The following is a 24,417-nucleotide window of genomic DNA, read 5'->3' as shown; positions in this document are numbered from 1 at the left end:
GAACATAGACATAACCTGGTGGGTCAGATGGTAAAGAATCCCCCTGCAATGCAGGAGACTGGGGTTCCTTCCCTGAGTCGGGAAGATCCCCTGGAGAAGGGAATGGCTACCCACTCCAGTATTCCTGTCTGGAGAATCCCATGGACAGAGGAGCCTGGTGGGCTACAGTCCACAGGATTGAAAAAAGTCAGACATGACTGAGAGACTAACATTTAGACATAATAACTGTCCACTCAGAGAGAAGCATTTTAAACATTTTAGCGCACCAAAATATCATCCTTGCAGATACTTTCTCCTCATTTTGACACACCTTTTTTCACAAAAATGGAATTCTGTTCTTCCTGCCATTGTATAATGCTTCATTCCGTATACTGTGAATATCTTTCCATGTCAAATAACACTTCAACAGTATCTTCCTCATTTCATTAAAAATGTTATATATATGGCTTTATGATTACAGAAATAATCGTAAGATGCTATGCTCATTGTAAAAATATTCAAGTTCAAACCGTACAGAAATGTCCAGTAAAGGAAGGAAATATTTTATTAATCCCACCCTTGGGGCCTGAGCCGTGTTGCTGCGTGTCCTGTTTCCGCTTCATATTTTTCCATGTACAGGCTAGACGTAATGAACACGTGTGTCTATATACATTTTTTTTTCCTCCTCAAAGCGGGCTCACAGACTGTTGTGCAGTTTGCTTTTTTTCTTTCTCTGGTGTGGACATCTTTTCGTCTTGGTGTCTGAGGTTCTAAGGCATCTTTGTTCCAATCCTGGGGAAAGGAAACCCCTGTGAGGCTGGAGAAGGGACAGGCTAGTGAGTAATGGCAATACAGGGCTGGTTCCATGCTGAAATAAAAACCCTCCAAGAGGAGGAGACTGCGGCTCAGGCAGCCCGCTCACCTGGAGGAGTCAGGTAAGGGCGCCACCTCGCCTCCACCCCAGGGCCATCTAACAGGAGGGGTCCCAGCCCCTGACGGCCCCTGAGACCTCACGAATGCTCTGTGCCCCCCAGGTGTATATGTTCTCACAACCGCCCTGATCCCTGTCTTGGAGAAAGAACACGACCCCAGAGTGGTGAGTTGACTTTGGGGATGTCTTGTAAGTCAGCAACTCTGTCCCGGATGGGCAATCAGTGGTCCTACATTTGTGGCCCCAACTGTCCCGAGGTGGGGGCGTGCTGTCCACGTCCACAGTCAGGGCCAAATTTGGCCCCCAGGGTCCAGAGGCCTTGAGGTTTGATAACCTGAGATCCGGCAGTGGTGCGCCGGCCCAGGCAGCATCCAGGTGGATCTGGGGAGTTGCTGATGCAGCGGGCAGGGGTCCAGGCCTAGGTGAGGGTCGGCCTGGGGCTTTGTCCCATGGACATGCATACTTGCGGAGCTCCGGAGGCACGGCCTGGGCTTCCAGGATGCCCCTTCTGGCAGTAGAGGCTTCCTGGGAGCCGGCTGTCAACCCAGCTCCCTCTTGCTCTCAGGGGCTCCTCCACATCCCCTGCTCCTGCCTCTCATCCTGGCTGGGTTGTTGCACACAGAGCCCATGAAAAGGGAGGCAGAGCCATGCAAAGGGCCACATTCAAAACCCCAGCCCTCACCAAAGTCTCCTCCCCAAAGTCATCCGAGAGTTGGCAAAGCATTGGGAAAGGGAGGAGCTGGGGAGGCAGGCAGGGGTGGGTGGGTATATTTCCTGGAGAATCTGCCACTCTAGTGGGAGGGGACAGCTATGGAGTTAACAGCTAATGGGTTAACATGACAGAAATGAGAGAAGTCAGGAAGAGGGCAGTTTATGCAGGCTGCCTTCTCTCTGCTGTGGGGGGTGTGGGGGGCAAATAATGACCTCCCTGGATCCCCGAGGTCCAGGTCCCAGTTCCTGGGGCTGTGTCACCTTGACCTGGCAGAAGAGACTCTGCAGATGTGATTAGTGAAGGATCATGAGATGGGGGGTGGGTTTCGTGGATTATCCAGGTGGGCCAGTGCAGCCCCAGGGTCCTCAGAAGAGGGCCCGAGTCAGAGGAGACGTGAGGATGGAAGCAGAGGTCGTCAGGGTGGTACGGCCACAAACCGAGGCCCAGGAGTGGCCTCCGAAGCCGGAGACGCCAAGGAGGGAATTCCCCCCTCAAACTGTCAGAAGGTCTCTGCTGATACTTCGATTTTAGCCCCACAAGACACATTTCAGACCTCTGGCTTCCAGAGCTGGGGGGAATCCACCTGCGCTTTTGTAAGCCTCTTAGTCTGTGGTCATTTGTCGCAAGAGCAATAAGAAACAGATACATGGAGAAGGGGGATGGGAAGGTATTACGAACTTTTCTTCACAAATCTCCATTTACTGCAGATAACAGTGTCCTCTGGAGGAATGTTGGTTCAGAAACTGAACACCGATGACCCGCAGTCAGAAAGGACAGCGTTCGATGGCACCATGGTCTATGCACAGAACAAAGTAAGCGAGGGGCTGTTCTCAACACGGTCTCCTGGGCTCTTCTCCATGGAAGGCTTATTCTGGGATACACAATGGCTTGGATCTAATTCCCAGAGCACCTGAATGTCCCTCACAGGAGAGAGAATCCTCTTCTCCATCAGAAGCCCAGCTCAGCTCTGCCTGGACCAGGGTGGAGGTGCGGGGCTTCAGCTCACCCCAAGGAGGAGCCACAAAAGCTGCCACCTCTCTTCCCGAATATCTCAGACCCACAAGGAGGGTGGTGAGAGCAGGTGATCCCCACAGCAGGACCCAGCAGAGGCTCCTTGTCCTGCGTGGCTCAGAGAGGAAATGGACCCAGGGGGTCCCTTCTCTCCCCCTGGGCAGCCCCTGCTCACTGGCTGGATGGATACCACCAGAACCGTGCTGGGTTTCTGGCTCCCTTTGTGGGGTATGCACTCAGTTGCTTCAGTCGTGTCTGACTCTTTGCAACCCCATGGACTGTAGCCCGCCAGGCTCCTCTGTGCAAGGGATTCTCCAGGCAAGAATACTGGGGTGGGTTGTCATGCCCTCTTCCAGGGGATCTTCCCGGCCCAGGAATCGAACCTGTGTCTCTCATGTCTCCTGCACTGGCAGGCAGGTTCTCTACCATTAGCGCCACCTGGGAAGCCCCACTGAGGGGGATGCACATCCAGTTCTGAAGACACGAAAGCTCAGAGGTCTGGTCTCATGGCCACTCGGAACAGAAAGTTCTGTGTCTCAGCTTATCACAGCTGTTCTAGGAGCCGACTGTATACCTGCCACATTCACCGTTCCTGCCCTTCAGTTCACCTGGTGGGGGGCTCCCTGGTGGTTTGTGAAGCTGCCCTCGCCCACAGCTTTCCCTCTTGTTCACAGAGGAGTCCTGTCCCACCCCCCTCCCTCTGTACCCCGGTTCTCTGCCCCACCTTCGCTCACCAACCCCCAGACCAGCTCCTGGTGGGTGACTTGTCATGACTCAACATCCCACCAATCAGAGGCACCAGGCTTCTCTACAGATTTTCTGGGGAACCTGGGGACAAAGCACTCACTCCATAAATGGGGCCCAGGTGGAGCTCTTTGTAAAATGTAATCTAACCGCCCTGGGAGGGGGCAGTGGCCTCCACACAGCTGAGGCTTTATGTGGGGGTACTTGGCGATTTTTAAAGAAATTTGCAGCAGATGCATTCTCTAAGCCTCTCAGGACGGTTCCCACACTCCAAGGTTCCTTCACGTGTCCGCAGACACCCACTCAGTGCCTGCAGGGCACGGGGCCGGGGGTGCTCTGTGCTCCCACCACACTCGCGTCCAGCAGCAGATACGGTAACAGCGAGAGGGCGCTGTGGGTGTACTTTCCTCGGGGGAGGGAGGGCGAAGCCCCCAGGCCACCGGCAGCCTCATTCCTGCTGCTGGTCTGTCTGCGTCTCAGATGGCGGGGCCAGGACGCAGCCTTGGGTCACAGCCAGAGCTCGCTGGGTGAAGAGCCGATGATTCTAGAGGAAGTTGCGATCTGACTTTGTGGAGGGCGGGGGACGGGGGCTCTGCACACGCTCAGCCCCCCTGCTTCCCCCTCCCATCTGTTCACCCTCACCCTGTCCAGAGGCAGCAGGTGGTTTTGACGGAGCGGTGGGCCCGAGCGCACCCGGCCATCCACTTCTCATGCATGCATCCCGGCTGGGTCGACACCCCAGGTAGGTCTTTAAGTTCCCTGCCGCCCACGTTTCATCTAAAAATATCTGGGCGGCCGCAGGACGGACTCTCCCCAGGAATGACCTAGAACTGGTATCAGGAGGATGAGGAATGGCTTCGTTTCTGCGGGAGCCAGGCAGACTGGGACTGGAGAGGGAGAAGCCTGGTCCTCAGAGGCAGAGCTGGTGTGGTCAGTCTGCCCCACGTGTGCATGGCCCAGGGAGTGGGTGGCGCCTGGGTTGGGGTATGGCTGGGGACCCCTCCCTCGGGACAGAGGGTGCTTGGTCCACACCCAGTGTTATGGGAGATGCTGGGGACGTGGGGATAGGCCAGGCCACCTTCCCACTGCCCGGGTTTCTTGAAATAGTGAATGCACAAGGGGAAGTAACAATCACAAGGGGGCAGGTGGAATTCTCTGGAAGCGTGGAAAAAGAGGGAAGGAGAACAGAACTCTCTGCGGGGTCAGTCCCTCCCACCTCTGAGACCTCGGCGTATCACTTGGGCTCTGTAGCTCTTTCCTCCTCCCCCAGCAAGGGAACTGAAAACAGCAGCCCTGGCAGAACGCCTGGGACACGAGGGCCCAGAGCTGCTCCCAGCGCTGTCTCCATACCATCGCCTGTGCCCTCACCCCCTCCTGGGGTGGGCACTACCACCATGCCCATTTACATCTGGGGAAACTGAGGCACACAGAGGGGCTGGGACGTCCCGGCTGGGCCCGGCCACAGTCTAGTGAGAGGCAGACTCTCATACACTTGCTGTCACCTTCCGAAAGCTGGTTTAGCAGAGGCCTTAATATCTGCATCTACATCCTTGGAATTCATCCTAAGAGATGTGGAAAATGAGGTTGCTCGTCCCAGCACTGGTGCTTGGAGAGTAGGTTGATAAATTAGGGAACACCTGCACGGGACATCTGTTCAGCCCTGAACACTGCTGCGGATAAATGTCTATGGGAAGCAAACAGTGCTATCTCATTAAATGCAGGTATCGGGCCCTCAGACCTTAGAGCCTTCTGGTCTTACTTTTGATACACCTACGTCCCCATGGAGAAGGGGGTGCATCGTGCCCCACTGCATCCCACAGAGACCGGGCGGGGGGAGGTGCAGCAGGCCCGCCTGCCAGTTGGGGGTGGGGGGAGCTGAGGACATCTGGCAGCCTCCTGTTGTAAATGGAAAGGGGGGGTGTCCTCCGCCGAGCACCCCAGGAGGCCCTCGGGCCAGGGCTGTTGGGAGAGGGCGGCTTCTTATCTTGTGTCACTTCCTGGTGGGAGACGTGCCCAGCCTTGCCTGACCAGGTAGCTCTATCAGCCAGTGGAGAACCACCAGCCTCTCATCCCCGCAGGACATCACCCTGACGGTCCTCACATCAACCTGTGCGCTGGCCGAGTCTGCGCTCCAAGGTCACCACCTGAGTCCAGCATCTGGGTCAGGGTGCGGTCAGCCATCTGTGGTCCACAGGTCACAGGGCCAAGACTGGGCTTCTCAGAGGCTGCTGACTGGGCCTCAGTGTCCAGAGGGAGGGCTGGGGAAGGGCCTGAGCCCACAGACACTCGTCCTCCCGGAGTGGTATGATGTGTGTGTGAGCACTAAGTCGCTTCAGTCGTGTCCAACTCCTTTTGACCCCATGGACTGTAGCCCGCCAGGCTCCTCTGTCCATGCGATTCTCCAGGCAAGAATGCTGGAGTGGGTAGCCATTCCCTTCTCCAGGGGATCTTCCCGACCCAGGGGCTGAACCCATGTCTCTTACGTCTCCTGCACTGGCAGGTGGGTTCTTTACCACTAGCGCCACCTGGGAAGCCCAACGGGGGACTCAAATGCCTGCTGTTTACTCATCAGAAGTATTCCCTAATTTTCCCACAATAAGCAAGTACTGTTTCTGTAAAGGGAAAAAGAAAAAAACGTTTATTTTTAAATTTTGTTTTAGATGATCCTTTCTCTGAAATCCTCTGATCTCATTACATCTCTCCAATGTTGTTTTCTCTGCTTTCTTTTCTTTCTTTGGCTTCATGAGAGAATAGTTGTGCTTCCCAGAGTGCTAACTGTAAAGACTCTGTGTTCCCCGAGGTCTGTGGGCAAATGGGGGTGTGTGTGTGGGGTGGTGCAGTCTGCAGCCAGTGCTGGGGAGGATGAGGGAGAGGGAGGAAAGAGTCCCTTCCCTTGTTCCAACACGCCTCGCTGAAAAAGCAGAGAACACTCTCACAGCCCGGAGGACACTCAGCCTGGATCCTGGGAGGATCAGAAGCCTTGAGAAGATGGGTCCCCCAGGACGGGGGGAGTCTGATCCCCTTTTGCCCCCAGGTGTGACCCTCATTTCTCAGGATGGGAATCCGGAGGTCCAGGGGATTTTGCTCCCAGGGGACAGGCCTGTCTGGGCCGACAGCCTGCATGAACACTGTTTTGAAGTGGAAAGAGGGCAGTTGGTGATCTCATTCCAACTCCGCGTGGTTATTTTGGTATTAAAGCAGCCAACTCGGTTGAGGATGAGGGCGCTGTCCTCACGGCCCTGTGTGTGCCTCCCCGCAGGTGTGCGGCTGTCGATGCCGGGCTTCCACGCCAGGCTGGGGGCCAGGCTGCGCTCCGAGGCCCAGGGCGCGGACACGGTGCTGTGGCTGGCCCTTGCCCCCGCTGCCACCGCCCAGCCCAGCGGCTGCTTCTTCCAAGGTGACTTTCTCTCTGAACCACAGCCCGAGGGTGTCTGGAGGTGGACCCTCCTCTCTCCCCGGTCATGTGGGGAGGGGCTGTCGCCCTTCCCCTTGATGTGCTGGCCTGCCTTCGGGGGACGGCTCCTTGGCCTGTTATTTTGGGAAGGGCCTCACCTCTGGCTCTGCACTCCCGGCTTTTTGCATCCGCCTTCCCGAACTCAGTGGGTCCTGTGAGGATGAAGTAAGTCCTGGGGTTGTAACCCCTGACTTCAGTGTCTTGGGCACGGCTGGACCTGTGGGGCACCTCGGAGACTGGAAGCTCCTTTGCCGGAGCCCAGGGCCTGGGAGTGAATCTCTGCTTTTCTGTTGCTGGGGGTGGCTATCTGTTCAGCGTTTGCTCCCTACCCAGGCGGGATCCCAACAGGCAGATCTAAGAGCAGGCAGGCTGAGGAAAGAAGGTGGAGGTTCCCCTCCCGCCTCGGAGGTGGCCACGCTTGCGTGAGCTGTGATGGAGTTCTGGGGACCCTGTGGCGGCCAGGAGGGTGGCTGTACCCTCTCTCACTATCACCTGCCAGACCAAATATGCCACACTCCCGGGTCCCCGACCCCCACCAGCCAGCACCCAGGCCTGGGGACCCTGCCCGCCGCCAGCCAGCCCCTGGAGTCCTGTCGCCAGCTGTCGGCGCTCAGCCTGCCGCCCGGCCTCAGCCTCCCTTCTGCAGCACCTCACTGTCCCCTCGGACCCTGAGCGCAGGGGTGGCCGACCCCCTTCCCGTGTGGGCCCCCACCCCTGGCAGTGGCCGCTCACAACTGACCCGAGGCCCGGCCCTGCCGCTCGTGACTTTGTGTTTCTCTCTCACGTTTACAGACCGGAAACCGGCGCCCACACACTTGCCTCTCGCGAGGACATCGTCCTCACCGGCCGAAGAGGAGAAACTCATTGAGATCTTGGAAGAGCTGGCTCGGAGATTTAAATAGCCCAGGCTAGACCCAACAAGGAGCCGGAATTGCCTCAGGAAATACGGCAAGGTGCGGACCAGTGGCCAGCGAGGAGACCCCACTGCTCCTGCCCCGCCGTAGACCGGCCCATCTTCCATGGCTGTGCTTTGAGCTGGTTTCCTCTCCGTCAGGAGTCACAGAATTTAGTCCTGTTCTTTATATATAAAGCCTAGTACTGAAAGCTTGACTCACCACCGCCTCATGGGACCGAAGCTGGGTTAACTTACCCTCTGGGGGCCTCATTTTCCCTGTCAGTGGAGATTAGAGTGCTCCCTACCTCATGGGGTGGTTGTAACGATTCAGTGAGTTACCACTTGTAATGCTCTTAGCAGAATGCCTGGTGTGTCATAAAGACGTGATACGTGTTAGCTACTAACATCAGCATTTAACTGACAAGTGTGCTAAAATTCATGGGGGGAGAAAAAAACCCCTAAAGATTACCCCCTGTAGCAATGAGGAGTCCAGGATGGAAACTTTTATTTTAAAATACATGATTGCGGCTGAGAGCAAGTGAACCTTCATTTTCCGCAGTAGCTTCTTCTGTGTAAATCTCTCCTTGATTTGTGAGTGTGATTTTCTTAAAGATTCCGTGTCACTGTCAGTATCAGGGGAGCAGGTCCGGGAGGGGGAAGGAGGGGATGCTACACTGCCCTGGCCTGGCCCTGAGGCTTCAGGGGCAAGGCGGAACCAAGGGTCAGTGCTTATTTACAAGCAGTCACTGGAGGCCTGGTTTACAGGTGCTAAGATTAGAAGCGGCTTCAATTATGCACTTGGCAATCTGGTGTTGCCGTTCGGTAAAACTTTTAAATTATTTGCATTTTCTGTCTTAGTGAAACAGGGAGAGCTCTAACACAATCGGTGAACAGATTTAGGAAAGCTCTGCTACTGCTGTCACTTCAGTCGTGTCCGACTCTGTGCGACCCGATAGACGGCAGCCCACCAGACTCCCCCTTCCCTGGGATTCTCCAGGCAAGAACACGAGTGGGTTGCCATTTCCTTCTCCAATGCATGAAAGTGAAAAGTGAAAGTGAAGTCGCTCAGTGGTGTCCGACCCTCAGCGACCCCATGGACTGCAGCCCTCCAGGCTCCTCCGTCCATGGGATTTTCCAGGCAAGAGTACTGGAGTGGGGTGCCATTGCCTTCTCCGGAGGAAAGCTCTACATACACTCTGGAAGTTCAAGGGGAAATGAACATAACTCGGCATCAACGGAGGAGGAGGACCCGGGGAGGGGCGGGCACAGCTCAGCCAGTCCCACCATGCCGGGCCTCGGAGGTGTCTGAGGTGCTCAGATCGGGCTCTTAGCCAGAGAGCTCCAAGAAAGGGGCTTTTTGGTGGATCTGCCTGGAAGGGCCGTGAGCACCGGCTCCACCAGCCTGCATCTCTCCCTTCCTGAAGGACAGTAGGGGGCGCTGGAGTGCTGGGTGTGGGTGGGGCTGTGCTTTGACAGGCAGGCTGGAGGAGGGGGCCATTCAGCTGCCCCACCCACTGGCCCTTCCCAAGGGGTGCTAGTGGTAAAGAGTCCACCTGCCAAGGCAGGAAATGTAAGAGATGTGGGTTCCATCCCTGGGTAGGGAAGATCCCCTGGAGGAGGGCATGGCAATCCACTCCAGTATTCTCGCCTGGAGAATCCCATGGACAGAGGAGCCTGGTGGGCTACAGTCCATGGGGTCGCACAGAGTCCGACACCACTGAAGCGACCTAGCACAGCACAAGTCATTGATTGCTTCACAAATTTATCCATAAATAGGCCTCATGCATTTTTTTTTTTTTTTTTGTCAGCGGGGGCAGGCTATGCCGCGTGGCCTGTGGGATCTGTTCCCAGACCAGGGATCAAACCCACACCCCCTGCATTGGAAGCTTGGTGTCTTAACCATTGGACCACCAGGGAAGTCCTGGATCTCATGAGTTTTTATAGAGGCTTTTCCTGGCTATATTTTTTCCTGAGTCCTCTCTCACTTCATTTGGAAAGCTTATCAACCACACTTAAAGCAGCCTTATGTGGGCTTCTCTCGTTACTCAGGTGGTAAAGAATCTGCCTGCAATGCAGGAGACCCGGGTTCAATCCCTGGGTTGGGAAGATCCCCTGGAGAAGGAAATGGCAACCCACTCCAGTATTCTTGCCTGGAGAATCCCATGGACAGAGGAGCCTGGTGGGCTACAGTCCAAGGAGTCGCAGAGAATTGGACACAACTGAGTGACTTTCACTTTTTTCTCACTATGTGAAAGATAAAAAGGACCACTCAGCCAGCCCTGGTGAATACCGACGCAGGGCTGCTGGGGTGCATGTGATCACAGGGCACAGCTCGACAACAATAACATGACCACAGGAAGGTTTCCACAGAGATTTATTTTAAACCGTGGCGGTAGCTTGCATTGGGTCTTGACACAGGTCATGGCTACACACACATTTTGGTTAGAGGGAAGCACAGAGGGAAAGTGAGCAGAGTTCAGGAACATTCACAACATTCAGCAGACATTTAACGTTGTGGGAAATCCTGGCTCATTCCCACCTAGTCACATTCAGGAAGTCAATGTCAAGACTGCTTGGTCTGGTTGGTGGAATCTGGTGGTAGAGGGCGTGGCGATGCCAGCGGGGTTCAGCTAGAACCACATTTGAGAAACCTCTTCCAGCTTTGGGCTTATGACATTCTCAGCCTGACCCCTTTCTCATTTCATAAAGAAAGACAAGACATTTTGTAAAGCAACATGCCGTGGCAGCCAGGTTCCGACTGGGCTGCAGGCTGATGGGCATGCAGGATGGAAGCGTCCTTGTCCCTGGTTATGGAGTCAGTGGGAGGCAGGCATGAATGTGGGGCTAGCACCTTCCCAGTTGTCCAGTTAGTAACAATTTTTGTACTTTTCATGTATTTTCTTCTGCAAAATGACAGTACATTGAAAAAAAAAAAAGGCAGATGGCGTAAAACACAAATATGTAAGTATACATCGGTAACCAGCGACACAAGTATTTTGGTCCATACTTCATATGCTACTAACATAAGGCGGCCATCCATTTAAATGAAGGGAAGAGTGTTTTTAAGAGAAATACTTCTTTCAAACCATTTCCCATTTTTGTGTTACAGTTTACTCTCTCATGCTTCCCAGAGAACCAAGACGGGGCCGGGGGGTGTAGGGGGAGGAGAAAGGATCCTAAATATCAAGGTCGCATTCCACATCTAACCTTTAAGCCAACCTGCAATTATTCCCTTTCTCTCCCAAGAAAGTCAGATACACTTGGATCCACAGAGGTGAACATTCTGAGGTATCTGTTTTTAATGAGATGGTACCATGATTGACCTCTGCCTTCTCCAACCTTTTTCAAACCTCCTGGGCTCTAGATGGGAAAATACAGGCAGCGGTTTACTTGATGTGACACCAGACAAAGGCAGTGGGGCACACTCCCATTTACCTGAGTTAAGTCAGCCACGAGCAGGCAGGTCACTGGTAATGGTCAGATTAGTCCAGTGAGTAACAACAGTCATAGAATCGTAGCATCACAGATTGGAAGGGATCTTAAGCATGATTATCGAATTCAACTTTTCCTCAAGACTTTTAATCTCCTTTCCACATCTTTTCCACTATAAATAGACAAGGGGCTATGGACTTGCTGTTCAAAAATTCCCTGGCTTAAGAAACACAACGGAGGAATCCCCTTCCAGTGCTGGACAGATCTAATTTTACACCCTGCTTTCTTGTGTTAGGCCCAGACAGGCTTCTCCGTGGAAGGGATAAATTTGAAAGGCAAAATGACAAACTAAAAACCTAAGGGTTGGTGTGTATCTAGTTCTTGATGGTCAAGTTGAGTTCAAGTGTAAAAACGAACATAGATGTTCCTGAATTAAGTTACAGACATGCGATACTTGGGCACTGGAGGAAAAAGGCCCGTGGGTGCAGTACAAGTACCAGGAAGGACCGAGGCCCACCGTGGGATGGGGAGGCCCCGGGCTCTGCACAGCTGGGTCTACAGAGCCCTTTTACAGTCACTGAATTGAGAAAAATGTTCCCTTCCCTTGGCGAGTGCCCCTGCCGTGAGCATTTATCACATTTACCACACTGTACTGAGACGACCCACTGCTGCAGGAGCGATGGAAGGCCAGAGGCAAATGTGGACAGCAGTGGCCTGCTTGCTCACGGAGAGATCACATGTGGGCGGGGCCTCTGCTGTCCAGAATGGCCTCCTCCACAGGTCAAGGGCTGTCCTTTTTCAAAGGAGAGCAGCCAGGGAATAATGGGATTAGTATGTTGTAAGCTCATCTAGGGACTTCCCAGGTGGCACAGTGATAAAGAATCTGCTGGACAATGGAGGAGATGTAAGAGACTTGGGGTTGATCCCTGGGTGGAGAGGGAGCCCTGCAGAAGGTAGTAGCAACCCACTGTGGTATTCTTGCCTGGAGAATCCCATGGACAGAGGAGGCTGGCGGGCTACAGTCTATGGGGTCGCAAAGAGTGGGACATGACTTAGCGACTGAGCTCACAAGCTCGTCCAGACCAAAACCAGGCAAGCAGTGGTCTCCAGCCCCACCTCATGGCCTCCGGTGAGTGGCTGTGCCCCCACAACAAAGTTCAAAAATTAGTTAACCAGGGGTCCTTTTTAAGATAATTCCAGGTGTTTCCAAAGAAAAAGTAACTTTGATACTGGCCTCAGCTGCGGGAGGACTGGACTCGTCTGGCAAGCCTCTGGGTAAAGGTGCTTGGTGAACTGTGGGCTGCCTCCCTCCCCCTGCGGCCATGAGCATCCATCTGATAGTGATGAGAGGACCGCAGGCTCCAGGACTGCAGCTGCACACACGCTACTCTGGAGCTCCAACCACAGGTGGGACCCCAGTGCCAGGCTGGTGCAGGTCTTGGGCCTTTGCTGGCACTGCTTCCACAGCCTGGAAACTCAGGTACTTCCTCAGCTCACTCCAACTCTTCATTTAACTCTCAGCTCTGGAGTTCTTTCCTCTGGGTTCTCCCCTCCCCTGTGGGTGCACGAGCACCTGTGTATCCTGGGACGGGACCCCACGCCCTCTGTCACCAGAGTCACCACGTGGCACAGAAATGAGCCACAGCAAAGACGTGAAACCAGTCAATCCTAAAGGAAATCAGTTCTGAATATTCATCGGAAGGACTGATGCTAAAGCTGAAGCTCCAATACTTTGGCCACCTGATGCAGAGAGCTGACTCACTGGAAAAGACCCTGATGCTGGGAAAGATTGAGGCAGGAGGAGAAGGGGATGGCAGAGGATGAGACGGTTGGATGGCATCACTGACTCCATGGATATAAGTTTGAGCAAGCTCCAGGAGTTGGTGATGGACAGGGAAGCCTGGCATGCTGCAGTCCAGGGGTTGCAAAGAGTCGGACACAACTGAGCGACTGAACACCAACTCGTCTGTGTGGCCCCTGCCCAAGCCACAGAATGGACCTCCTGACCCCAGGCCTGGTTCAAAGGCTGGTGTGTGGTGGACACTCAGCAAAGGGCTGGACTATGAGAGTTAGGAGACTCAAGGGTGATATAGATCCCTCGGTGCTCAGGATGGACTTAATCTCTGTGTTTCCCTGTCATGTTGATAGATAGCCACCCTCACATCCAGAAAAATGCGACTTAACTTTGTTCTAGAGGAGAAAGAAAATGCCAAAAGCATTGGCAAAATGTTTTTTCATTTTAAAACAGAAATCTTAGTGGACAAGGTCACTTAGAATTAAACTACTGTGAAAAGGCAAAACCAAAGGGATCTCATTTAATGGATATTTATGTCTGGTAACTTTGATACATAGTTCAGACTGAGACCCTTGCTTAAAAGGTAAAATCCAGGCTTTAAAATTTGATTAATGTCAAGCAAAAATAAATTCGGCTTTTGAAAAAATGAGTATCAAAAATAGGAAAAGGCGGTATTTCATGGGAAGGGCGATGAGGAGACTCGCCAGGGCCCCCTGCAGGCAGAGGGCAAGATGCAGTTTCAGTGCCCTTGATCCCACTTAAACTGAGAGGCTGGCGAGGTCAGAGGGGCGAACGCAGGAAGTGGGTTAGGCTGATGGAGGCCTGCAGTGACTACCTTGCTGCACGAGCCCACCCATTCGGAGCCACAGGAGGTATCAGATTTGCCTGCGGCGAGAGGACCAGACCCAGTTCTGAGGGCTCCCTGCCTTGAGCCTCGAAGTCATTCCTCGCACTCACGCTATTAAGAGTTCACGTTCAAAAGAAACTGTTCTTCCAAAATTCTTATAGATTCCCCTTGCCGATACCTCAACTATATCTAACTGCTTGGTGTGACTGTGCTTGGAACATTCTAGAGGCCTGAAGAGTCCCTTCCAGTTCTGTGATTTTACGATTCTTTGCATAACATTCAAACAATCCAGTGAGAAACACACCATGGTTGACTGACCTCATTAAAAAAAAAAGACACATGACTCCAAGTACTTCATCTAAAACCACTTGTGCTGTTGTGGAGACAACCCAGGCAGCAAAAGGGTCCAGGAACGTCATTTCTCTGGAGAGACGGAGCATGGGATTGGTCCTGCCCCACCAAATAAAAGGCACAAGCATGTATGTACGGGGTGCCACTTCCCAGCATTGATCGAGTTAGGCTTGACTTGCCAGAGCTTCTGTGTGTTGAAGCAATAGAGCAGAAAGAAAAATTATATATATATATAAAGTGCAATTCCAGTGGGGTAAAACAAGAACGATGAAAGTTAACCCAGACAGGAGACAAGCCAAGCGCTGGTGCCAGCTTTTGCTCCTAATGAATGAAGCCTCTATTCCATAAAATGCTTGGAAGGCACCCCAACACCAACACATATCGATGAGTTACACAAATGGTGGTGGGAATGTAATACTCCAGGATTCACAGTATTATAAACACACACAGTTGGCATGCTAAGTGCTTCTCACCGAACTAAAGCACCTACACGGATGAGGAGAAATGAAAGAGCAGAGCAATGGGTACCTTGACGCGTCTGTGGTCGCTGGCCGCGACGCTCACCACCAGGAGGTGTGGCCGCTGGTCTCCGCCTCTGAGCGGCTCGTGGGCTGGGGACACAGCCTCGCTGGGAGGGAGGCGGGTGGACTGAAGGGCGGGCTCACAGACCAGAGTGATCACAGGCTCACATGTGACCCAACGGGGACAATCAGCTTCCCTGGCGTGATCCGAGCTCATCTCGACCCAACTCGGAACCACGTCGGGTCTCCTGGGCACCTGACCCACTGCCTCCCTGACACTGTTTGCCTCTCTGTATTCGGGCCATGCTCAAAGGAAGGGAGAGGACAGCCATTCATTTCTACTACTCATGTCTACCACATCGTTCTTTATCATGTACAACTCCGTAAGTGGCTCCAGGTTCTAGCAGTAAACTACAAAACAGATATTTGAATATTTTAAATTGAATTCCCTTTTTAAAGCTCTCTCACAACCATGCAGAAGAGACTCAGGTGAGTTATAATGGCTTTCACTGATGGCCAGCAAGGGCAGGGTGGAAGGGGCAGCTCAGTGGCAAGTGGTAACTGCTGCTGGATGGTGTGTCTGTGTCCACAGCCTCAGAGTATGGTCACATGGGCTGATCTGCCCTGATTTCCCAGGTCATGGCTGTCCTGCACCATGGCTGCACGGGGCATACCCACTGTCCTGTGCCCCAAAGCTGCAGCAGCAGAACCATCTCGAGGAGGTCTGTCACCAGGAAGCACAGCTGGTCGGTGTTGGGGTGGCGGTGAGGGGGCGGTTATCCAAGTCTGGCTGGGAGTCCTTCTCCCAGTTAGAAAAGTAATAAATGATCGTGAGGGGAGAAACTACAACCACCCTCAATTGTCAAGTCAGCAGAGAACAAGACCCTGCGGAGGTAGGGCTCACATAGGGAAGGGCAAGTCATTGGCCTGTGGATCTGCAAGGCTTTGTGTAACTGTGTGAACCCCAAGGACTCAGGGGTCCCCTGATGCTCCTGACGGGTGAGGGATGAATGAGGTGGTCCAGGTAAAGTGCCGAGAAGGAGGTGGGCACAAAGCACACGCCTGCTGCTCATTTAAATTCTACTTTTACAGGTTGAAAATAAGTAGCCAAATGGGGTCTCTACACACAAGAATATCTCAGTTTATCAAGTTGATTGGATTCCCTTAAAATCAGGGTTCTTCAGGTTCATTTCCTAAAGCCTCCCATCCCCCTCTTTTCTGTACATTCCCAACTGGAACACACAGCATGAGCTGTAGGCCTGAGTACCTTTTATGTCTCAGATCACACAGTTGGAGTATTAAAGCGTGCAAAGTGTTCTGATAAAATACACGAAGATAAAAATCTTTAAATATCTGGTTTTGAAAGGGGAAGCAAATACAGACAGTGAGGGATAAAGCAGCATACAACCTCACAGCAATGAACATGTTCAAGTTCAGAGGTGATATCACACAGAACCACAGATCTTAAAGACACTATTCTTGAAGGACACAGGGTTTTGTTGTTTCGTTTTGCTTGTTTTTAATATCAAGAGCAAAGGAGAGCTGTGTCAATAAAACTAAAACCCAAAAGGCTCAGAAAGCTCCCACTGAGTTAGAAAGGATCCAGGCACTGAGAGTTCAAGGTCTGAGTTTGATAATCTACTTCCGTGGCTAAGAGTGGCTTTCTCACAGCAATTTTTTTTTTTCTTTTTTAATGTGGGAAAGAGAAAAACTGAGGCAGAAACATAAGGTCATTTCCACTCTTGTAAGATCTAGACATTACAAATGGATCATCCTTCGGGCAATTTAAGAAATCAGCTGGGAAAACCACAAGGATGGTTTTCCAGATCTCTCAACGGAGGGGGACTCCTACGAAAGTAGACACACTGCAAATAAATTGTGAATATGTTCACTCTGGGGAACAGTGGAGGAAGCTGAATTGGGGGAAGACACAGACCACGGGATATGTGCCCAAGGGAGAGGATCACGGAAACTACTTCACAATGACCCCAAGTACCCTGAATAGTTATACACTCCTCATTTCTCCGACACACAAAGAAACAGCTAAAACCAAGTGTCAACAAATATAAAACTGAAAACACCCCATACTGAGTTTTCGGTATACTCAAAACAAGGGAGCAGAGCCAGACTGTATAAACCATTTGTTAAAAAAATATCCTCTTTTTATATTGTATGAACAAGTTGAAAGAGTTCCCTCACAAGAGCTCACTGACCGCTCACCGCCACGTGTGCAGGCGATGCGCAAGCTCAGCTCAGCTTTTCGGCTTCTCTCCCACCACTCGCACATCTGCTTTACTGCTCCAGTCGTGATTGGGGTTAGAACAACCGTTTCTTGAGTAAATTCTGTCTTTCTGGCGCCTGGAAGGGGCATCAAGACACGACTGGGGTCATATCCCACAACTGTAAAAAGAAAAAGATCCCTGATGAACACCTGGAGAAGGCAACGGCAACCCACTTCCGTATTCTTGCCTGGAAAATCCCCCGCACAGAGGAGCCTGGTGGGCTACAGTCCATGGGGTAGTTGCAAAGAGTGGGACACGACTGAGCAACTGAGCGCTGATGAACTACCATTCAACTGGGTTGAGAAGCCATATAACGTGTATAAGGAGTCCTTAAAATTGAATTCAAGTGCATTTTTTAACTTAACAAGGAACTGAGTACTATATGAGCATCATGGATAAATCTATACAGTAGTACTTATCCATCAAAAAGTTCAACATAATCCTCAAAAAAAGGACAAAGGCAGCTGGAAGTTTTAACCCAGCTGATGGAGAATAAAGGCAGATGAGATTTATTCAAGGAAGAAGGGAAGTAACACTATAAGGCAACAAATGGGTAGCCAGATGTGTCCTTTCTGTATCTCATCTCATCTTCCAAACAGTTCTACGAGATGTCTCGATTTCAAAAATAAAGGAAGCGAGATGCCCAGAATTTACTTAGGACTGGTGGCTTCCAAAGAGGGTTATTCTAACCACCTTATCCTGCAGTTGCCTCCACGAAGGAACCAGAAGAGCCCAGGAAGTTGGGCTCAGTGAACCCAGGCGAGCCTCTGCCACTGGGAGCCTCAGAGAATGACGTGGGCATGGCCTCTTTAGTCCTGGGCTTTGGCTCGGGCAGGGAATCCACATGGCCTAGCACAATTCTTAGAGAGGCTCTGGAGGACTGCTTCTGGATTAACTGATCTCACTGGGAAAAGATCTTGTTTATTACTTTTTGCCTTATCCAATGCTCGGCTCAAAATCTTCTGTCCTCACAAAGCCAAGGCCAGCAGCACCATCTTCCTCCCCTGAACTCTCCCAGTAACCCTTATCCGTTTTACTCTTTTGGCTGCTGAACATGTTAATAATTGTTAATAATAATTAATATGTTAATAACATGTTAATAATAATTAACTGTCTTCTTAAGAGTATGTCCCCAGGAGACTAGCGGCTCCTTTCAGGGGAGGGCCAGGTCTCATTTTGGCGTGTATAGCCAGTGACTGTACATGGCGTGTAACAGGTTCTCAAAGATGCTCATTGCTCAGGGTAAGCTTTAAGAGAAAGTTTCTGAGCTCACCTCACATAGTCTTGATGCTTCTGTACATTTACTTAGGGCCAAAGATGGAAATGGACTGACTCAGTGGTCATGAGTTTGAGCAAGCCCTGGGAGATGGTGAAGGACAGGGAAGCCTGGTGTGCTGCAGTCCCCTGGGTCCCAAACAGTTGAACACAACTGAGTGACTGAACAAGGACAAAGACAGCAAGCTTCGAAAATACGATGGCGTCCCACCTTAATAACCTTGTCAGTTCCCGAAGTCAGTAACCATCCTCTGGTCGCATCAAAGTGCACGTGCACGATGTTATGTTTACTGTCGTGAAAGGTCGCGGTGGGCGCACGTCTGGAGGGAGCAAAGGAAGTTTCCAGAAGTGAAAGGCAGAGTATATACATGAAGAAGATCTAGAGTGACAGTAAGCTCTAATTTTTAGCCAAATGGCTCAAACGACCTCACGGTTAGAGATGCTCCTCAGAACTACTTTTATTCCCTGGGGATGAAAAGAATGAAAGGATTCTTAGACGGTCCAAAATGGTCAAGAGATGTTGAAGTTTCTTTAGAAACTTTCTGGAGAAATTTGTTGCTCTGACTGAGTCTGTGAGATTCTCCACCCGTGCTGTTAACAAATCTTTAAAATAACCCACTGTGCTTTTGCTAAGTTTGATCTCAGAAGGACTTGCTGATAAAAGTCTACTTTGGTCTATTTCATTTTTAAAAAAGCACATTTGTTAAAATGCCTAAGACACTACCACTTTCATCTAAGGGCTATTTATTTTTTCTCCTCTTTACCCTGGTATAAGTGCAGACTTGGGTTTTTCTGTGGCATTCTAATGCTTTAACAAGTAAAACAATATATAAACAAACACTGCTACTTGCTTTTTATTTTTTCAAGCCTTGCATTTTTTTAGTAAGAAGGCTGCTAACTGCCTAGATGCTCTAGAGGCAATGCAAAATGTACCCATGGGGAAGAGGCAGAAGAACCAGTGGTGTGGGACAGCAACATAGGGGATTAGGCTGCAGTTTTCTAATCATGTTTCAAGTTCCCACTCCTCAGCAGTGGGCTCTCTGAGACAGCTGTTAATTGCTCAATCTGGAGAACAGATCTTCAGTACCCTAAAAATGATGATTGCTTTAAAATATTTAGAACTAAAGAATTAGGTTTAATCTGTAGTCACTTAGACCCTCTGAATCTGTGTCTTTAATGAAGAATTCAACAGGAATATCCCTAAAGTCTCTCGCAGCTCCCTAATTTAATGAGAAGCACTCTTTTATTAATTTCATCACATATGATGAGCAGAAAATAATCAGTGAACATAAGTGCTTACTTATGCAAGGGCATCTTAATTTATATTTGCTGTGATTAAATATGAATAAAAAACATTTCCATTAACATGAGGGTTATCTGCAAAAGAATGTTTTGTTTTATTAACTTGCCAAGAATTTCCTCTAAATGCTGACCTCCTTGAGTGCATCTGAAATATGTTTCTATTTATATGCAGCTTTTAGGACATCCATCTAGTACTTAAAATGATTTTACTACATTATATGGGGGCGGGGGTGGTGGTGGCGGCGGTGAGAATTGGGCAGACAAGTCCCCTATGAGATTCTAATTCACTAAAAGGGACACTTGGTGAAGAACACTCTGTTTACATGGAAGGTAGTTTGCAACAGCTAACATTAAAAAGATAACATGGAGTCTTTCCTGGTAGTCCAGTGGTTAAAAATCTGAGCATCCAATGGGAGAGGTGAGGGTTCGATACTTGGTTGGGAAACTAATAACCCAAGTGCTGTGCAGCATGGCCAAGAAAATTTTTTAAATGTTAAAGAAAGAAAAGAAAAAGGCAACATGGATCTGCACCCCCCATCCCCCACGAAAAAAAAAGCACTGTAATCTCAGGTTCTGGGTTATTGGGCAAGGCCAACCAGCAAGATTCAGCAGCTGGGCAACTGGTGGTACAAGACTCTGAGGAGAAGAGACTTGGCTTTTTCTGGAAAATAAAACCTCTGGGGCCCGTGGGCTTATTCGCTCCTGCAAAGATACCAGCTCCGGCTAACAGTGAAGCTCAGGCTCCTGTATTCCCGGGCAATTCTCCAGTAAATGAGCAGGCAGAGGATTTCCTCCAAGAACATCTATTTTCAATGCACACACCCCTGGGATTGACAACAGCACAGAGATGATTTCTCAGCGCTGCACTCTCTCCTCCTGCCTCACAAGGGGACACCACCTCCTGATGGAAAGGAGGGCTTTGCCCACCTGCCACGGTCCATATTGGAAACCACCAGAAACCAGGGTGCCATTATTCATGGCTGCGGGGCTCGGTACAGCGTTCGGGTTGCCCTCGTCCCTTAACCTTGACAATTCCGCAGGCTGCTGTGACTTACTCCTCATCTGTGATGGCCTCGTGGCAGCTGTCACACACCCTCACTTCAAACTCGAAGCCCATCAGCGGGATCGGGGAGCGCTTGGAGCTGCACTTGCCGCAGACCGCCTTCCCGCACTTGCGGCAGTGGTGCTGGAGGGAAGAGAAAACGTGCTCAACTGCGCCTGTGCGCCTCCGCTGCGCCAGGTACGCCCAGGTGTGACCCACAGCCTCCAGGTGCGGATGCTCAACGGGAGGGCCCCAGCGCGTTGGAAGCGCGTGCCAGAGGCTCTTCTTTTTGGATTCTGTTTACTCAGAATGAGGACTGTTTAGGAAGTAAATCTGATTGTGCCACGGCCCCAAGCGCCCCTTTCCCCAGTCTTGGTTCTTTCCAGTTATCATCAATGTGAACCTCCCCCAGTTGGGTTATCTTAATGGTGTCGGGTGTGCGGAGGGTTTACGGAGGAAGTTCCACCTCCAGAGATCACGCTGTTCGGTGAAGAAGAACTGGGATGAAACCAGGCTCAATTCACTGTCTACATGTTGGCCGTGCTCAAGCTGGGTGGACTGGCATTTGATTTCCCCGGGGGGCAGACCAAACCCAACCATAGAATCAGGCTGAAAATGCTGTCTTATAAGTAGATCTAAATAACTAAAACTAAGATGGAAGGAACGAAAGTGAAATTAAAGAGAAATAAGTATCACTTACATAATTTCATGGTTTGGTACCATTTGAGCTAAGCTCGGCCCCTCTAATTTTAAGGTATATTTCACTAGATGCCACTAGAATTCTAAAATCATATCACTTAACTACTGGGAACAAGTCACTACAGAAACTAAATCCAGTAGGAATGAGCTTCAGTAGAGAAAGGGAATAAATTCAGCAGAAAGTGACTCCAAGAGAATAACTTACCCCCATCACAGCTCCCACCCAGGGGTGTTATTTCTTCCAAGATCACAAGGTAAAGTTATTTCTAGGTGATAACGTTTTGATGAAGCAAGCATATCACCCACCTGTCTCAGGCCGATTTTCTTACTGTCCCACATTTGCTTGAAGTTCCAGAAAAAAGGCTGATCGCACTTCTGGCAGGAATCACTGTCCAACCATTCAGGGGTCTTGCCAAACAAAGCACACAACAGATGACAGTGAGAAGCAGTGAGGATCGCGGAAGCATCGACACTGCTGAAACTTACGCAGTCAGGATGTGTCTCTAAGAAACACATGTGATTTCTCAATCATTTAAAAAATATTTACTGAATGCCTCGTGACGTGTCAGGTCCTGGGGATGTAGTGGGGAAGAAAAAGAATTTAACATCATGGAGCTTATAATTTATCAGGGAAGATGAAACATGATAATCATATTAATAGTAGTTAATTTCCCTGGTGGCTCAGACTGTAAAGCGTCTGCCTATAATGCGGGAGATCCGGGTTCAATCCCTGGGTTGGGAAGATCTCCTGGAGAAGAAAATGGCAACCCACTCCAGTACTCTTGCCTGGAAAATCCCATGGATGGAGAAGCCTGGTAGGCTACAGTCCATGGGGTTGCAAAGAGTTGGACACGACTGAGCGACTTCACTTTCACTTTCATTATGTGAAACAGTAGAAGGATCAAAGGTCAGAGACAGAGAAGCACAGAGTGCTATGAGAACAGGATGATCTAGGCTGGGGTTCAGGACTTGTCTCTGACAAATGATAACAAGCTGAGATCTGGGGATGGATGACAGGAGGCCAGGCACACGGGGCTGAAAGAGGGCAGGGCTGAGAGAAGGGCAGGATGGCTGGAGCGCAGTGTAGGGGTGAGGAGAGAAGGGCTGGGGGTGGGAGAGGGTGTAAAGGGCTGAGGCTGGAGGGGTTGGATGTAGAGGCCACACCACAGACAGCTATGTTGGTTTAGGACTTTATCTCACAGTCTCTGATCATATGCAATTATCTCATACTCTGATCATACACAATTATATTCTCTCTGTGTACAATTATATACATCTGCTTATTACACTGGCATGCAGCTACATGTGCTGGGGGGACAGGACCCGACCACAGTGGGAACTCAAAAAGCACTAGCCCACTGTCATGTCGGAGTCAGCAGGGTTAGTCCATTTCCCTACCTTTATTTTTTATTTTAAAAAGAATCCTTATATTCTTTTGTCAAAATTTACTTTATTTATTTTTGGGTGCACTGGGTCTTCATTGCTTTGCACAGGCTTTCCCTAGCTGCAGCGAGCAGGGGCCGCTCTCTTGTTGCCGAGCATGGACTCTAGGGCTTCAGTAGTTGTTAACTCACCAGCCCTGCTGCTGCTAAGTCACTTCAGTCGTGTCCAACTCTGTGCGACCCCACAGACCGCAGCCCACCAAGCCCCTGTCCCTGGGATTCTCCAGGCAAGAACACTGGAGTGGGTTGCCATTTCCTTCTCCAATGCATGAAAGGGAAAAGTGAAAGTGAAGTCGCTCAGTGGTGTCCGACTCTTAGCGACCCCATGGACTGCAGCCCACCAGGCTCCTCCATCCGTGGGATTTTCCAGGCGAGAGTACTGGAGAGGGTGCCAGTGCCTTCTCCACACCAGCCCTAGAGCGCAGACTCAATTGTTGTGGTGCACAGGCTTAGTCGCCCCATGGCACGTGGAATCTTCCAGGACCAGGAACTGAACCTGGGGAAGTTCTCCCCTAGCTTTAAGCAGAAACAAACCTAAAGCTATATATTTTCTCAGGAGGAAAAAAAGAAAGCAAAAAGGTGACACTTTAAGAAAGTTTATTTATTAAAACTGAGGAAAAGGGACTTCCCTGGTGGTCCAGTAGTTAAGACTATGAGCTTCCAATGCAGTGGGCCTGAGTCATATCCCTGATAGGGAAGTAAGATGCCACAAGCTGTACCGCATGACCGAAAAAATTAAAAATGCAGAGTGCAATGACAAGGATACAGAAAGAATGATAATACATTAAAAAAAAAAAAAAAAAACCTGAGGGAAAGAAGTAAGTTTCAACTTGCTTGGTAATTTTCATGCCCTAATTCATGTAAAGACAGATCAATAAAATAATACAAAGTTTCTTAGCTGAAGACAACAGTTTACCCCTAAAAGACTTATCTATATTGTGATTTTTCAGAACAGTTATGATGTAGGAAAATAAGGAAGATTTACAAAACACACACACACACCCATATTTTACAAGGAAGCATGCAGGTTTAGGATGTGTATAAAATATGTTAGTGGGTGTCTAAGAGGAGGGAGCTGAGAGTAGGGCTCTGAAAAGGGGGGGGAAATCAGCATGTGTAATATGATTCTCTTTTTCGTCAAAAAAAGAAAAATCTAACATGTGTATCTGCAGAGAAAAATGTAAGAAGGGATGTTTGCCAGTATGTGAAGAGTGATATTTCTGGGTGGTGATATCATGGATGGGCTTCCCCAGTGGCCAAGCCGTAAAGAATCCACTAGATTCTTCAGTCCCTGGGTGGGGAAGATTCCCTGGAGAAGGAAATGGCAACCCACTCCAGTGTTCTTGCCCGGGAAATCCCATGGACAGAGGAGCCCGGGCAGGTTACAGTCCATGGGGTTGCAATAGCATGGGATATGACTTAGCGACTCAGCAGCAACCCTGAGTAACTGACATTCTCTTTGTTAACGAGCACTGTAATTTTTCTACAAAGAACGTGTATTATATATACTTAAAAAATAATAAAATTGTAAAAAAATCAGATTTTGTTAAATGTATAAACACACGTTTAACCTACATCAAGATGTCAAACAGATCTGTGTTCAGCCACTCAAGGCCTTCTCCCACCTGCCCGCCCTCAGGGCCGCCACCCCATCCGCTCTGCGTCCATTGCTCTGCATGTGACCACTCCTGTGTTTCGTCTTG

General features: G+C 50.3%; 2 protein-coding genes across 3 annotated transcripts in view; one reads left to right on the top strand and one right to left on the bottom strand.

Annotated features, from left to right (window-relative positions):
- The window catches only part of DHRS12 (dehydrogenase/reductase 12), a 40,367-nt gene extending 32,092 nt beyond the window's left edge, over positions 1-8,275 (top strand). The window contains exons 6-10 of one of the 2 annotated variants that reach the window (XM_070380352.1): positions 1,014-1,075; positions 2,330-2,434; positions 4,029-4,119; positions 6,637-6,774; positions 7,624-8,275. In XM_070380352.1, coding sequence (XP_070236453.1) covers positions 1,014-1,075; positions 2,330-2,434; positions 4,029-4,119; positions 6,637-6,774; positions 7,624-7,733 — 506 coding nt within the window. In that variant the 3' untranslated portion in view covers positions 7,734-8,275. The remainder of the gene's footprint in view (positions 1-1,013; positions 1,076-2,329; positions 2,435-4,028; positions 4,120-6,636; positions 6,775-7,623) is intronic. The other variant, XM_070380353.1, reaches the window with a different exon arrangement.
- A 1,809-nt stretch (positions 8,276-10,084) lies between these two features.
- Positions 10,085-24,417, bottom strand: part of WDFY2 (WD repeat and FYVE domain containing 2) — a 192,537-nt gene continuing 178,204 nt past the window's right edge. The window contains exons 9-12 of the mRNA XM_005908956.3: positions 21,579-21,680; positions 20,587-20,717; positions 18,441-18,549; positions 10,085-17,072 (exon numbers count right to left, since the gene is read on the bottom strand). Of these exons, the coding sequence (XP_005909018.2) occupies positions 17,043-17,072; positions 18,441-18,549; positions 20,587-20,717; positions 21,579-21,680 (372 nt within the window). The 3' untranslated portion in view covers positions 10,085-17,042. The remainder of the gene's footprint in view (positions 17,073-18,440; positions 18,550-20,586; positions 20,718-21,578; positions 21,681-24,417) is intronic.

This window comes from Bos mutus, chromosome 12, assembly GCF_027580195.1.
Source record: "Bos mutus isolate GX-2022 chromosome 12, NWIPB_WYAK_1.1, whole genome shotgun sequence".
In the NCBI taxonomy this organism is placed as follows: domain Eukaryota; kingdom Metazoa; phylum Chordata; class Mammalia; order Artiodactyla; family Bovidae; genus Bos; species Bos mutus.
The sequence above is the reverse complement of the archived record's forward strand: the minus strand, read 5'-3'. Positions and strand labels throughout refer to the sequence as shown.